The sequence below is a fragment of the Sturnus vulgaris genome, chromosome 11, assembly GCF_052056855.1.
Source record: "Sturnus vulgaris isolate bStuVul1 chromosome 11, bStuVul1.hap1, whole genome shotgun sequence".
Classification (NCBI taxonomy): Eukaryota; Metazoa; Chordata; class Aves; order Passeriformes; family Sturnidae; genus Sturnus; species Sturnus vulgaris.
In genome coordinates this window covers 354,101-366,442 of record NC_142253.1, presented here as the reverse complement: position 1 = coordinate 366,442, position 12,342 = coordinate 354,101, and the positions used below count along the sequence as shown (strand labels likewise).

Genomic DNA, 12,342 nt, shown 5'->3' with positions numbered 1-12,342 from the left:
CTGAGTGCTGGCTTCAGCTCTGAACCTCCCATCAGTGCCCTGGTCCAGCAGCCTTCTCAGCACCATTGCAGAATGATTCCACTCCAGGACAGATGGAATAACAGCTATTTATTAGGTGTTACCCATGTAGTTGGCATGACCCAAATGAGATACACAGACAGGCACACAGGAGGTGGCACAGCTGGTAACCTGCCAGTGCACCAAGTGTTTCACAGTGGTGGTCACACCTACAGCCAAATCCTGAGTAGAGAGGTGGCTGGAGCATGTGGAGAAGGTTTGGTCATGCTGCTTCTGCAGCTCCCACAGGGCCTGGCAGTATGTAGGGGTGGCTCTGCACTGGAGACTGGCTGGTCTCACAGATCCACAGTCCCCTTGTGAGAATGGGGCTGGGACACTCCTCTGTGTCCCACGGGACCACACCACACCTGCCCAGCCTAGCCACCATTGCAGCCCCCAAACCCACAGTCCTGGGGTTTGAACCACACCTGTTCCTCCTGTAAGGGGGAAGGGAAAGGAAGAGTGAGGCTGTGCAAGGGAGGTGCTGCCTGGTGTGAGCCCCTGCAAATGAATGCAGCAGTGCAGAGCTACCTCTTTATATATGTGACCATGAGCCAGGGTCTCCAGCAATGACAGCGCTGGCCAGAAACTGGTGTCACCTTAACACCTTCCCAGGAAAGCCAATTACCCTGGGATGATTATGATTAATAATTCTCTAAACCCTAATCGTGCTGACACCAGTGCCTGGAGCTTACCCTGGGGGCACTTTATAAGAGGTGCCCTGTGGGGGAGAGTTTAACTGGTTCTCCTTGGGGTGACAGAGAAGGCTGAGAGGTGGCAGGAGCTCCATTCCAGAGGCAATTCCCCCCTTCCACAAAAGAACTCCCAGAGTAAGAGCAGAAAGCGCCCCACAGACTGCAGCCATGAACGGGACAGAAGGCCAAGACTTCTACGTGCCCATGTCCAACAAGACCGGGGTGGTGCGGAGCCCCTTCGAGTACCCCCAGTATTACCTGGCTGAGCCTTGGAAGTTCTCAGCCCTGGCTGCTTACATGTTCATGTTGATCCTGCTGGGCTTCCCCATCAACTTCCTCACGCTCTACGTCACCATCCAGCACAAGAAGCTCCGGACACCTCTAAACTACATCCTGCTGAACCTGGCGGTCGCCGACCTCTTCATGGTGTTTGGAGGCTTCACAACCACCATGTACACCTCCATGAATGGGTACTTTGTCTTTGGAGTAACAGGGTGCTACATCGAAGGCTTCTTTGCCACACTGGGCGGTAAGTTTTCCAAATATTCAAATGTCTTCTGTCAGGAATTTCCCTGGAGTTTAGTACTGGGAGGGAAAACACATAGATGACCTTGGACAAACATGGTACCTGTAACATCCTTGATCTGCTGCTGATGTGCACTGAGGCCATTTGCCATGTTTCTGGGTAGGAGCTGAAGAAAGTGACAAGTGACACTTTTTAAAAAAACCCTTTATTTTGGGAGCCACCTGCTCAGTACCCTGAGAATCAGAGCACAGCAATGAAAAGCAGCCAATAGCAGATTTTGCAGTTGTTGGATTTGCACATCTCCTTGGCTCACTTTCTGATTTGAGAGATGATAATTTTGTTCCTCCCATTTTGCAGGGCTGAATCTGCCATTGGCTCTGGTGTGGTGCATGGTGGTAGAGGCAAGCAGAGCTGGCTCCCCTCCCCATGCCAGCCTGATATGGAACCAAACAGATGTTAAACAGAAATTGTGTGTCTAAAAATGCTCTCCTCCATGCCGCTCAGCCTTCAGCCACAGCTACTGTTTTACTGGTTTGGTCCTTGCACAAGTTTCCTGGGAACCTGTGGGTAGTGAGGGGAAGCCCTGGGATGACGGGCACTTGCTGCATATCAGAGTGTGACCACAGGCTTGCAGGTGCAAGTCTGAGATGAATGGTGGCATCAGCCATGAATCTCAAAACTGCAGCAAAGTGATTCCTGTGGGTCAGCAGTACAGTGAGAAGGGTCTTCTCACACTGTCCTACCACATCTGCCCTTGACTGTTCTTCGTTTATCTTTCTGAACCCTTGGAGGAGGTTAAACTGCTGCCAGGGGTTGTCCTCAGGAACATCAGTCTGAGGAGCCCTCATGCTGCCATCAGGGTGTTTTTATTTCCTGTTGCTCAAAGTCCCCGTGTCCCCTTCTGTCCCTCTCCCTGGTGCAGGTGAAATTGCTCTGTGGTCACTGGTGGTCCTGGCTATCGAAAGATACGTAGTGGTCTGCAAGCCCATGAGCAACTTCCGCTTCGGGGAGAACCATGCCATCATGGGTGTTGCCTTCTCCTGGATCATGGCCTTGGCATGTGCAGCTCCCCCACTTTTCGGCTGGTCCAGGTAGGGAAGGCACTGGACCCAGTGTCAGGGGCGTGGGAGCCTGGCTGGTGGCTCAGCTGTGGCTTCCAGCCAGTCTCCTGTGCTGGGTGCTGACGTGCTGGGCTCACCTTGCAGGTACATCCCCGAGGGCATGCAGTGCTCGTGTGGGATCGACTATTACACTCTGAAGCCAGAGGTCAACAACGAATCTTTTGTCATCTACATGTTTGTGGTTCACTTCATGATCCCGCTGTCGATCATTTTCTTCTGCTATGGGAACCTGGTTTGCACTGTCAAGGAGGTGGGTACCCACCCAATACAGTACCCCTGTCCCAGTGCTGGCAAGGGCCCCACACCAGGGGAAGGCTCAAGAATGGTGACAGGGAGGGCCCTCCAGGGGCCAGCCTGGCCATCCGTGAAGAGGGAAATAGCAAACTCCAGATGTGCAGCTTGACTACCCTGACCCTGAGCCTGTGTCCCTGCCGGTGCAGCACCCACTGACTCCATCGTGTTTCCATTCCCTTCTGCCTGCAGGCTGCTGCCCAGCAGCAGGAGTCTGCCACCACCCAGAAGGCAGAGAAAGAAGTGACTCGCATGGTCATCATCATGGTCATCTCCTTCCTGATCTGCTGGGTGCCCTATGCCAGTGTGGCATTCTACATCTTCACCAACCAGGGGTCGGACTTCGGGCCCATCTTCATGACCATCCCAGCATTCTTTGCCAAGAGCTCGGCCATCTACAACCCTGTGATCTACATTGTCATGAACAAACAGGTAACTGGCAGGGTGCCAGGCAACTCCTCTTTTGTGTTTCTAACAGCTGGCAGAGAGTTACAGCATCTCAGGGTGCCAGTGGTCTGGAGGGGGGATTGTTTCCAGGAGATCTAGTCCTGGCACATGGGAAATGAGCTGTGCAGCTCATCCTTGGTGTTGTATAAATCTCACAAATGCAAGGCCATTGCAGCTGAAATAATGCAGGTGCTGGGGTGATGGAGGAGCCAGGACAGCAGCAGGCAGGGCTGGCAGTAGATGGGGTGGGAAGCAGGCAGTGGGGCAGGAGACTCCATATAAGCACGGTTCCTCCTGTACCACAGTACTGGGGGCTGCCAAGCAGCTTTGCTGGGCTTAAAGACGGCTCTGCAGCTAGAGCTGCGTGGTGTCCAGCTGGCTCACCCTGCGCTTCCCTCTCTCCCAGTTCCGTAACTGCATGATCACAACCCTCTGCTGTGGCAAGAACCCCCTGGGTGACGAGGACACATCTGCTGGCAAGACAGAGACCTCCTCCGTCTCCACCAGCCAGGTCTCTCCTGCATAGGCCCCATGGGAGCAGCCAGTCCCCGGGGTGCTGCCCTGGGGGCACAACCTTAGCCCCACCGCCGCCACCTCCTGCCCCTGCTTCACCATGGCCAAGGCCCCGTGGGACAGGCTCCTCGCTCCTGGCACTAGGAACCCTGGGAACAAGGCTGAAAATCTGTACACACGTTTTGTAATTAAAATGCAAAGGCTTAGCTCCTCTGGCGAAAATCCATGCGTTTCTGTTGACTTGCTGAGAGCTCATGCCCCTTCTCAGAGTGCAGACTGGGTCAGAGAGCTCTGCCTGGGCCATGGCAGAGCTGTCCCTGCCTCCCTCAACCCACCCTGACACCCCTGCCAGGGCACACTCTGCATCTGCTGCTCTGGGACAGAGCTGGGGCCACTTTCTGGCTCTTTTGCTGGAGACGGATCCCAGCCAGTGCTGCCAGTCCCTCAGCCCATCGTGCTCTGTCTGCCCAGAGCAGGCTTGGCTGCTGCAAAGTGCCCCAGCTCTGCCAGATGCTCCCAGCTCTGGGCCTGTCCCATCTGCCACAAGTCCTGGGAGACACCGTGATTCCTCCAGGGGGATGGGACAGATACCAGTGCATGGATCCTGCTGGCAGGCAGGTGGCACAGAGAGCCCTGTCAGCATGGCACAGCCATGAATGGCTCAGGACAGCTCTGTGCTCAGTCCTCCAGCATGGCACAGCCATGAATGGCTCAGGACAGCTCTGTGCTCAGTCCTCCAGCATGGCACAGCCATGAATGGCTCAGGACAGCTCTGTGCTCAGTCCTCCAGCACGGCACAGCCATGAATGGCTCAGGACAGCTCTGTGCTCAGTCCTCCAGCACGGCACAGCCATGAATGGCTCAGGACAGCTCTGTGCTCAGTCCTCCAGCACGGCACAGCAGCACAAGGACAGAGTTTGCACCCTCAGCAGCAGCTCTGCCCCATGCCCCCAGCACCCCTTCCCTGCAGTCCTGTCTCTCTTCCTTAGCATCTTTGGACCCCTAGAGTCAAGCCCCCAGCAAGCTTGCCCACGTCCCTCCCCGTTTTGGCTGTGGTCAGTTTGGCCCTGGCTTGGCAGGAGGTTCTGGGCAGCTCTGGTGCTCTGGAGCTTGCTGGGTGCAGGGTGATCTCCTGCACACCCAGCAGGCAGGACCCAGCAGCATATGGCTCAGCCATGCCGACATATGTTCAAAGCACTACAAGATGGCATATTGCAATTGTAGCAGCGTTCTTCATTTTTATTTTTAGTTCAGTTATACAAATAAGATGTTTTTCTCACTGTTCAGTGTTATCAACATTTGAAACTATTTTTGTACATTATTATCCTCTCTGATTTCTAATCCTATGCAGCTTTGCAAGGACTAATAGGGAATGTATAGAGCCCATGCGAGTTAAACCCTTAATAAAGAGCAATTTGCAAGTACAATTCTCTCATTATTTTTTTTATCGATACTTCTGCATATTCAGTGAAATCTAAAGATTAGAGTTTTATGAATAATTCAGTGTTTAGGCTGATGTCTGATTCATGTACTTCAAATCTGGGAGGTGGTTTTGGAGGGAAGAGAAGGAAGGATTCAGAGTTTATTTGCTGTCCGTGAGGCTGTGCTGCACAGGAGTATGGTGATGCCTGGCACTGTGGTTCTCCTGCCCGTGGAGTACCAGCCCTGGCACAAGGCCTGGCCCCAAGCCCACAGGCTGTCCCCAGCCTGTGCCACCTGGCTGCAGCTGGTGGTGCTAGGGGCAAGCAAGGGTTTGGGACCCTGCTTCCATCTCAGCCAGGTGCCAGAGGCATCACAGAGCTACCAGAGAGGTGATGGATGGATCCAGGAGGAGGAAATGCACCCAAACCTTCTGTGGTGCCAGCCCCAGCAGCTCTCCTGTGCCCCCACTGTCCCCTTCCTGGGGAATTCAGAAATGGACTGGAAATGAAGCAATGAACAGACTGGTGCTGGTGCTGGTCTGGGGAGGAGGAGGGCATGTGGGGCTCGAGGTAATGGATCTGTCTCCCAGTTCCTTGCTCCAGACCTGGCTCCTGCTGGCACCTCAGCCAGGATCTGGCACCTGGCTCAAGAGGTGGGTGCAGATCCTGACAGGGGTCTCTGGGCAGTTCTCTTCAGATCTATTGCTGAGATGGCCATGAGCCAGTCCTGCTGTCATGTAATCCTGCTGTACAACTTCCTCATGTTTCCAACAGACAATGCCCACAAAACCCCTGGCAGTGAGGTGGACAGTCTCTGCAGTGGGGACATTTGCACTGTTTCTACACCAAAGAGCCATTGGTGTTTTACTCAAGCTCTCCTCACAAGCACAGGTGCCTGCATGGAGGGGTCATGGAAGTGGCATGGCTGGGAGTGTTCTCCCCTGAACATGGGATTCAGTGGGTGGGGGCGAATTGTTGTCCTGCTTGTAGCACTGGGGGAGAGTTGTTCCTTCCGCCTCTGCTGGCTAACCAATTTTCCTTCTCTCACTTAATTTTCCTTCTCTCACTTGTGGAATCTCCCCCCACCCATCATTATCAGAGTCCCATTTCCTAGTGAGGCCATACTCGGTAAAGGAGACAGCACATCCCACCTTCACAGTGGCAATGGCTCTGTGGGCTCCCCATGCCCTGTGCACCCCACAGCAAGTGCTGTCAGCAAGCTGCAATCCCAGCACCCCAACACCCACCTTACAGCAGGTACACACCTCTCATCTGCCTGTTCGAGGCAATCACCCTGCAAAGCCTCCCCATCTCTCAATCCTTCTTCAAACCCTCTGTTAGGTGTGCTCCTTCTCCCTCCAGCCCCTCACAAAGCTTTGGCAAAGAGCCATCAGCTTCCAGCCCCTGCCTTCCACCTGGGCTTCCACCACAGCAATCAGCAGCTGCCAACCAGCACCTGCAGCCAGGCTGCTCATCAGATAAATGGGATGGAGGTGAGCTGGGTGTGGTAGGAGGGTTTGTGCTGCCGTGGGGGAGTTGCCTGTGCCTGCCTGGGTTTGTGTGCTGCTATGGAGCCTCAGCTGGGTAAGGGGTCTGCAAATGCTGTGGGGTCCCTCAGAGCTTGGGCTCAGGCTCTGATCTGTGGTCTGAGGGGCTGTAGAGTTGGGCAGGGTTGTGGCTGCTTGTCTTCTGAGGGCTTTGAGGCTGCTGGGGGTGTGAGTGTCTCGGGACTGGACTCCAGTCCCAAATGATCCCTCTTCCAGCAGCCAAAGCTTCTGGCATAGCCCGGCGCTGCCAGGCCCAGCACCCTCCAACGCTGCAGATGGTCAAGGAGGCTCTGCGGGCCCACGATGAGAAGAAGGGTGCCTCCGTCGTGGCCATCAAACGCTTCATCCTGGCCAAGTACCCCAGCGTGGACCCCATCCGCCTCAAGTACCTGCTGAAGCAGGCGCTGAGCAAGGGGCTGAGCTGTGGGGAGCTGGTGCGGCCCCACAACTCCTCTGCTGTGGGGGCTACTGGCACCTTCAAGGTGAGCCAGGGCTGCTGCAGCCACAGGGCTGGGGCTGGGCTGCTGCCCGGCCCTGCTGACTCCCCTCTCACCTCCAGCTGGCACAGAAGAAACCGCGGCACAAGCTGGGCCAGGCAGACCCTGACAGAGGACAGCCCCGAAAGCCAGGACAGAAAGGGGCCACCAAGGCTCCTGTGGCAGGAGCACAACAGCCAGGTAAAGGGCTGCTGGTGATGTGAACGAGCTCACACTGCCTGGCCCTGCCTGGACTCATCCCTTCTCCACAGGTGCCATCAAGCAGCAGCCAGCAGCCACCAAGCAGCCGAAGGCAAAGCCAGTGAAGGTGAGTGGGGGCCAGCAGTGGGCTGGGGTGGCTCATGGCACAGCAACACCCTGAGCTGCTCTCTTCCCTTCCCTCCAGGCCAAGCCTCGAGCAGCTCAGAAGCCCAGCAGTGATAGAGCAAAGCATGGCCAAGCTGCTGAGGAGCCCCAGGCTCGTGGCACAGGGCCTGCAGGGCCCCCAAGAGCTGCTGGCCACCGCCAGGGCCCCCGAAAAGGACGCTCAGGACCCAGCAGAGCTCTGGCTGCTGAGAGTACAGGAGAGAGTGACAGCAACAGTGACAGCTCTGCAAGCTCAGTGACACTGACAGCTGGGGTGAAGGGGCCCCAAAAAGCCCCCAGGGGGAAGAGCAAGGGGAAGGTGCCAAAGGGGGCACAGCAGAATGCCCCCAAGGCACAGGGAGGTCAAGATCAGGCAAAGAAGCCTCGGGTGACTCCAGGAGCTGGGCAGGGGAAGAAGGCCAGGCAGAAGAAGGCAGCCCCCATGGCAGCAGACAAAAAGGCTCCATAGTGAGCTCAGCCCTGCTTCAGCTGCCCCCAGGCCCTTGGGGTCTGGGCTGGTTTCAGTCCCTATTAGACAGGTTTTTAACTCTGCGTTCACCTCATTCTAATAAAGTTTCTTTACTTGCCTCATGGAATGCCATGACTGTTGTGAGTCCCTGTGCTTCCATGTCTCAGTGCTGAAATCCTGCATGGCATGGTGGTGAGCTGGTGCTGCCTGCCCTTGGGCAGAGGTGCTCTCTCTGTGCCCATGTGTCCCCAGCTGTGGTGCCAAGGGGCTGCAGGGCTTGGGGGCAATTTGTGCAGGCTGACAGTGTGCCAGGTGATGGGCAGGGACCCCGAGACCCACGGGTCACAGCACAGTGACATCCTCAGGAACAGAGCACCTCGGGTTTGGCCAGTGCTGTGTGGAACCATGGTGCCCACAGCCTGTGTGAGGTGTCCAGCCCTCTGCTGTCCTGGCTGCCCTTGTGCTAATGCCTGGCTGAGCTGGGATTACAGGAGCACCAGGGTGGCAGGTCTGGGTGTGTGCCATGGGCAAGTGTCTCCCAGCAGAGGTGAAGCAGCCTGTGCTTTAACTACAGTAGGAGGAAGATAGAGGTGTCTTAAGGCTCAAAAATCAAGTTGGGGTGTTACTGTAGCCTCCAGCACAGCTCATGCTCTTGTTACCAGCCTATGGCACAGTTCCCACCTACAAACTTGTCCTGTGAGCTCCTGTGGGTCAGTGTATCACACTTCTATTTAATAGCCTCAATTGCCTGAATTTCTCTTGCTCTGCCCAGAGCAGGGCCCTTCTGAAGGTCATGCTGATTGTGTAAAGGGTTACATTCCTCCTGGATGGGAGAAAGTAAGTGGAAGTAAAACTCTTTCTAAAGCGGATTTTGTTAATCTGCAACTGGCCTTGCCATTGCCCTCCAAGGCTCCTGGCCTTGCTTTGAGGCTTAAGCAAGAGCTGAGCAAACTGACTTCTCTTAAACTTCAGCCTCGACTGTGTTGATCCATCTTTAATGGAACTGGAACTCGTGTGCCCCCAGGGACAGGGTGGGGAATGTGGCCGCAGTAACTGAGCAGAGTTCACTGGGTTCTCAGATGGGGGTGGCTCACAGAGCACCACTCACCTGTGTGGCAATGTCCCCAGCAGTGCCAGGCAGGGGCTGTGTCCTCCCTCTCACCACCCACTGGGTGTGAAATGCAAAGCTCTCTTGCTTTGAGAGAGGCCGAATAATTTAATGGCTGGATTTAGCTTTGCAAAGAATCTACTTCCTAGTGGAAGTAAGAAATCCCTCTGGTGTCCGGAAAGCACAGCTTTTACTAGGGGAGGGGGAAGATTCAGCAATGCCATGGTTGTTGAGGCCACAGCTGGTGTCAGGGTGCTGAAGCTGCAGCCGAGGCTGGCAGTGCAGGGAGGCACCTGGCACAGGTGAGGGGCCCTGGCCACAGCTGCCCCTGCGGGGTTACTGATCCTCATGTGCACAGCACTGCAGTGCAGGTGCTGCTGTCCTCATGGCACTTGTCCCCTCCCGTGCCTGCTCTGGGAAGGAGCTGTGGCACTGGTGTGTGGAGACCCCAGGGTTACAAACCTGTTCTCACCGGGCTGCTGACCCCACACATGGTGTGTCCTGCATGTGCAAAACTTGGCTGTGCAGGTGTCCTCCCCGTGTGCTTGGCAGGAACTGCACTTCATGGGTTCAGCACCTTGTTTTATTACAAAGATAGGCTTTGCCAGGAGTCTGCCACTTCCACTACACAGCAGGTAAGGGCACTACACCCACAACACGTGCCAAAGTTTAAAAACATCTTACAAAGGGCTCGGAGGTTCAAGACAACACTACAAACCCTCTGCTAAAGTTGCTCCTTTAAATGGTTGTAGCAACGACCTTTTCTTTTTTTTTTTTTTTTTTTTTCTGGCTTTGGAAAAATTAAATAATAAAACAATAGCCCCAATACATGGCCCAGCCACAGCACCTGGAGGCAAACTGTATTTACTCTTGGCTCACCTGTATCCTTTCTCTGTAACAAACAACATGGAGCTATAGCTCCATGGCCCTTTCCCTGCCTCCAGCCAAGCTCAACATTCTCTGCTACCTCGGTCCTTCTCACCCTGGCCTTTCCTCTGCTGGGCCTGCCTACATCTCTGGCAGCTATTCACAGTTTCTAAAAGACAAAAACATCAAGAAATTTTTGTGAAATCACTTTCAAAATAAAATGTAGCCCAGCTACATTCTTAGAGTTCCTATTCTGAAGCCACATCTTCAGCAAAGACATTGGGACCTCCACAGTGTACATACTTTTTCTGTATTCTCTTTAAAAAAAACTCTGTTCTCCCCCTTTCCCCCCCTCTCCCTCCCCACCTTTTAACATACTGGATAAAGTCTACTGTTTGTTTTAAAATAGATATCTATGTACACATACACAACTCTGATGTTCTGGTTTCTGACAAATGTGGCATTACTGGAAATGATGGAATGGAGACCACCTGTCCATGGCAGTGAATCACCCAGGAGTTTTGGTGGACAAAGTCATCCAAGGCCAGACTGCATCCTAGCCAGCTGGATGACTAACAGAGGCTTCCCTTACACCCTCCTGCAGTGAGGTAGTAGCTGTGTTTCTTTCCTATATGGCAGTTCAAGCCGTGGTGGCCGCGGTGTCAGCCCTCTGGGCAGGGCCTTTGTTGGGCAGGAATGCTGGCTTGGAGCACGTGGTGCTGGCTGTGTCCAGCCTCCACTGGGGCTGTGTGACACGGGCCAGCAGAGCAGTCATAGCTCCCCAGGCTGCAGGGGGGGAGAACAGGCTGCCAGGCTGGGCTGGCAGGGTGGCACTGGGGTGTCCAGTCTCAGGCAAGCTCCATTTGTCTGCTACTGGAACCCTCCCAGTGACCCCAGCCTGAGCGGGACACTCTCTGCCTTGGTTTGCAGCTCTGGGTGCTGGAGATGCTCTGCTGGCCCGTGTCACTGCTGGGCTGACAGCAGCTGGGTGCAGTCCCTGTGCCCTTCAGGGCTGGAAACAGGCTGGCCATGCAGCCAAGCCCCACTGCCAGGTAGCAGCCACAGGGCTGAGCCCAAAGCAAGCAGAATAAGCTGCTTTAGGAGACACGTCTGCAGGACTGGCCTCATGCTTGGTGATGGTCACAGGGAGAGGCAGAGCCAATGCTGCCTGGTGTTTGCCCTGTGTGTGGCCTGAGGGCTGCCGTGGGTGCTGGCATGCCTGCTGCCATGGGTGGTGTTGCTGGGGCTGAGGTGGTGCAGTGCCATGGACACGTGTGGGGCTCAGTCCTTCCCCCAGCCAGTCCAGGAGCGTGCCTGTGGCCAGCTGGCTCCTGAGGAATGTTCCCTCCCCACCACACTCCAGCTCGCCGTGCAGGACACACGAGAGCCCAGGAAAGGCAGAACAGCCCTTCTGCAAACACAGCCTGTGCTCCCTGCAGCTCCCACACTCCCGTCTCCATTTGGGATAAAGTGCTTTCACCATGCCTTAGCTGCTTGGGAAGCAACTGCTTTGTCTCAGCCCCGAGTTCCCTGCTGTTGCCCAAGTCTCAGATGGAGGAGTGGTTATGTTTACACATACAGTACAAAAATTAAAAGGCACAAATATACACAGAATGCAGCAGATAGTGAACAGCTGATAAGAGTCCCTGGTGTTGGAAAAACAAGGATGTTGGAGGGATGGAGTGGGAGCTCGGGCCACGATGGTCTTTGCTGTCTGTGGTCATTGCTCCCTGAGGTGACCTTTCTGCTTTGTGTCTGTTGTTCCAGCCTCTGCAGCCCCGTCCTGAGGGACCACGCACAGGGATGCACGGAGTGCTGACCAAGGGGAAGTGGAGAACTGACCTTGCCACAAGGGCCATGCCTCCATTTCTGGCTGGCAACAGCAAATAAATTATGGGTGCCACAGTGCAGACCAGAGGAGTTTTAGCTGCTCAGAAAGGTGTCTTGTGGCTTCTTGTGAAGTGAGGCAAACTTTTAGCCATGGCCAGGCCCAACCTCTCCACAAGGCTGGTTTGAGTATGACCAAGGTATGCCTGCTGCTGAAGGCAGGTTCCCCTGTGGCACTGTGCTGCAAGAAAGGTCACTTCCAGGGCTGCAGCTGGCCTAGGCTTCACTGCAGGACTCATAGATGTTGTCCTCCATGAGTGCAATCACTTGCTCAAATTTGTGTTGGAGCTGGGTGCGCTTTGTCGTGGGGTTTGCGTCCAGGGCAGCCACAATCTGTGGAGACACAGGCAGGCATGGTGCTGAGGCAGTGTGGGGTGCCCACCTGCCAGCCCAGCTCCCCCCACCAGACCTATGGAGCCCAAATCCCAGCCAGGGCTCCAAAGGGGAGAGCCCACCCTGCCCCACAGCCCCTGTGCTCACACCCCTGTTCTCCTGAGGCCCCTGGTCAGGGCTAGGAGTGGAGTGGTATGTGACAAAGATCCACTGCTATA

The 12,342-nt window shown here is 55.2% G+C and overlaps 3 protein-coding genes across 4 annotated transcripts in view; 2 read left to right on the top strand and 1 right to left on the bottom strand.

Moving 5' to 3' along the window:
- Positions 1 to 920: 920 nt before the first annotated feature.
- On the top strand, positions 921 to 3,663 carry RHO (rhodopsin). The gene is made up of 5 exons (XM_014874082.2): positions 921 to 1,281; positions 2,201 to 2,369; positions 2,484 to 2,649; positions 2,883 to 3,122; positions 3,544 to 3,663. Exons 1-5 carry the CDS (start codon positions 921 to 923, stop codon positions 3,661 to 3,663), a joined length of 1,056 nt encoding a protein of 351 aa, XP_014729568.1.
- A 1,611-nt stretch (positions 3,664 to 5,274) lies between these two features.
- On the top strand, positions 5,275 to 7,929 carry H1-8 (H1.8 linker histone). Its single transcript, XM_014871688.2, has 8 exons — positions 5,275 to 5,461; positions 5,675 to 5,869; positions 6,275 to 6,328; positions 6,434 to 6,564; positions 6,813 to 7,100; positions 7,178 to 7,295; positions 7,367 to 7,422; positions 7,501 to 7,929. Exons 1-8 carry the CDS (start codon positions 5,275 to 5,277, stop codon positions 7,927 to 7,929), a joined length of 1,458 nt encoding a protein of 485 aa, XP_014727174.2.
- Positions 7,930 to 9,602: 1,673 nt separating this feature from the next.
- The window catches only part of PLXND1 (plexin D1), a 68,695-nt gene continuing 65,955 nt past the window's right edge, over positions 9,603 to 12,342 (bottom strand). For both annotated transcript variants that reach the window (XM_014874095.2, XM_088171209.1), the window contains exon 36: positions 9,603 to 12,124. In XM_014874095.2, coding sequence (XP_014729581.2) covers positions 12,008 to 12,124 — 117 coding nt within the window. In that variant the 3' untranslated portion in view covers positions 9,603 to 12,007. The remainder of the gene's footprint in view (positions 12,125 to 12,342) is intronic.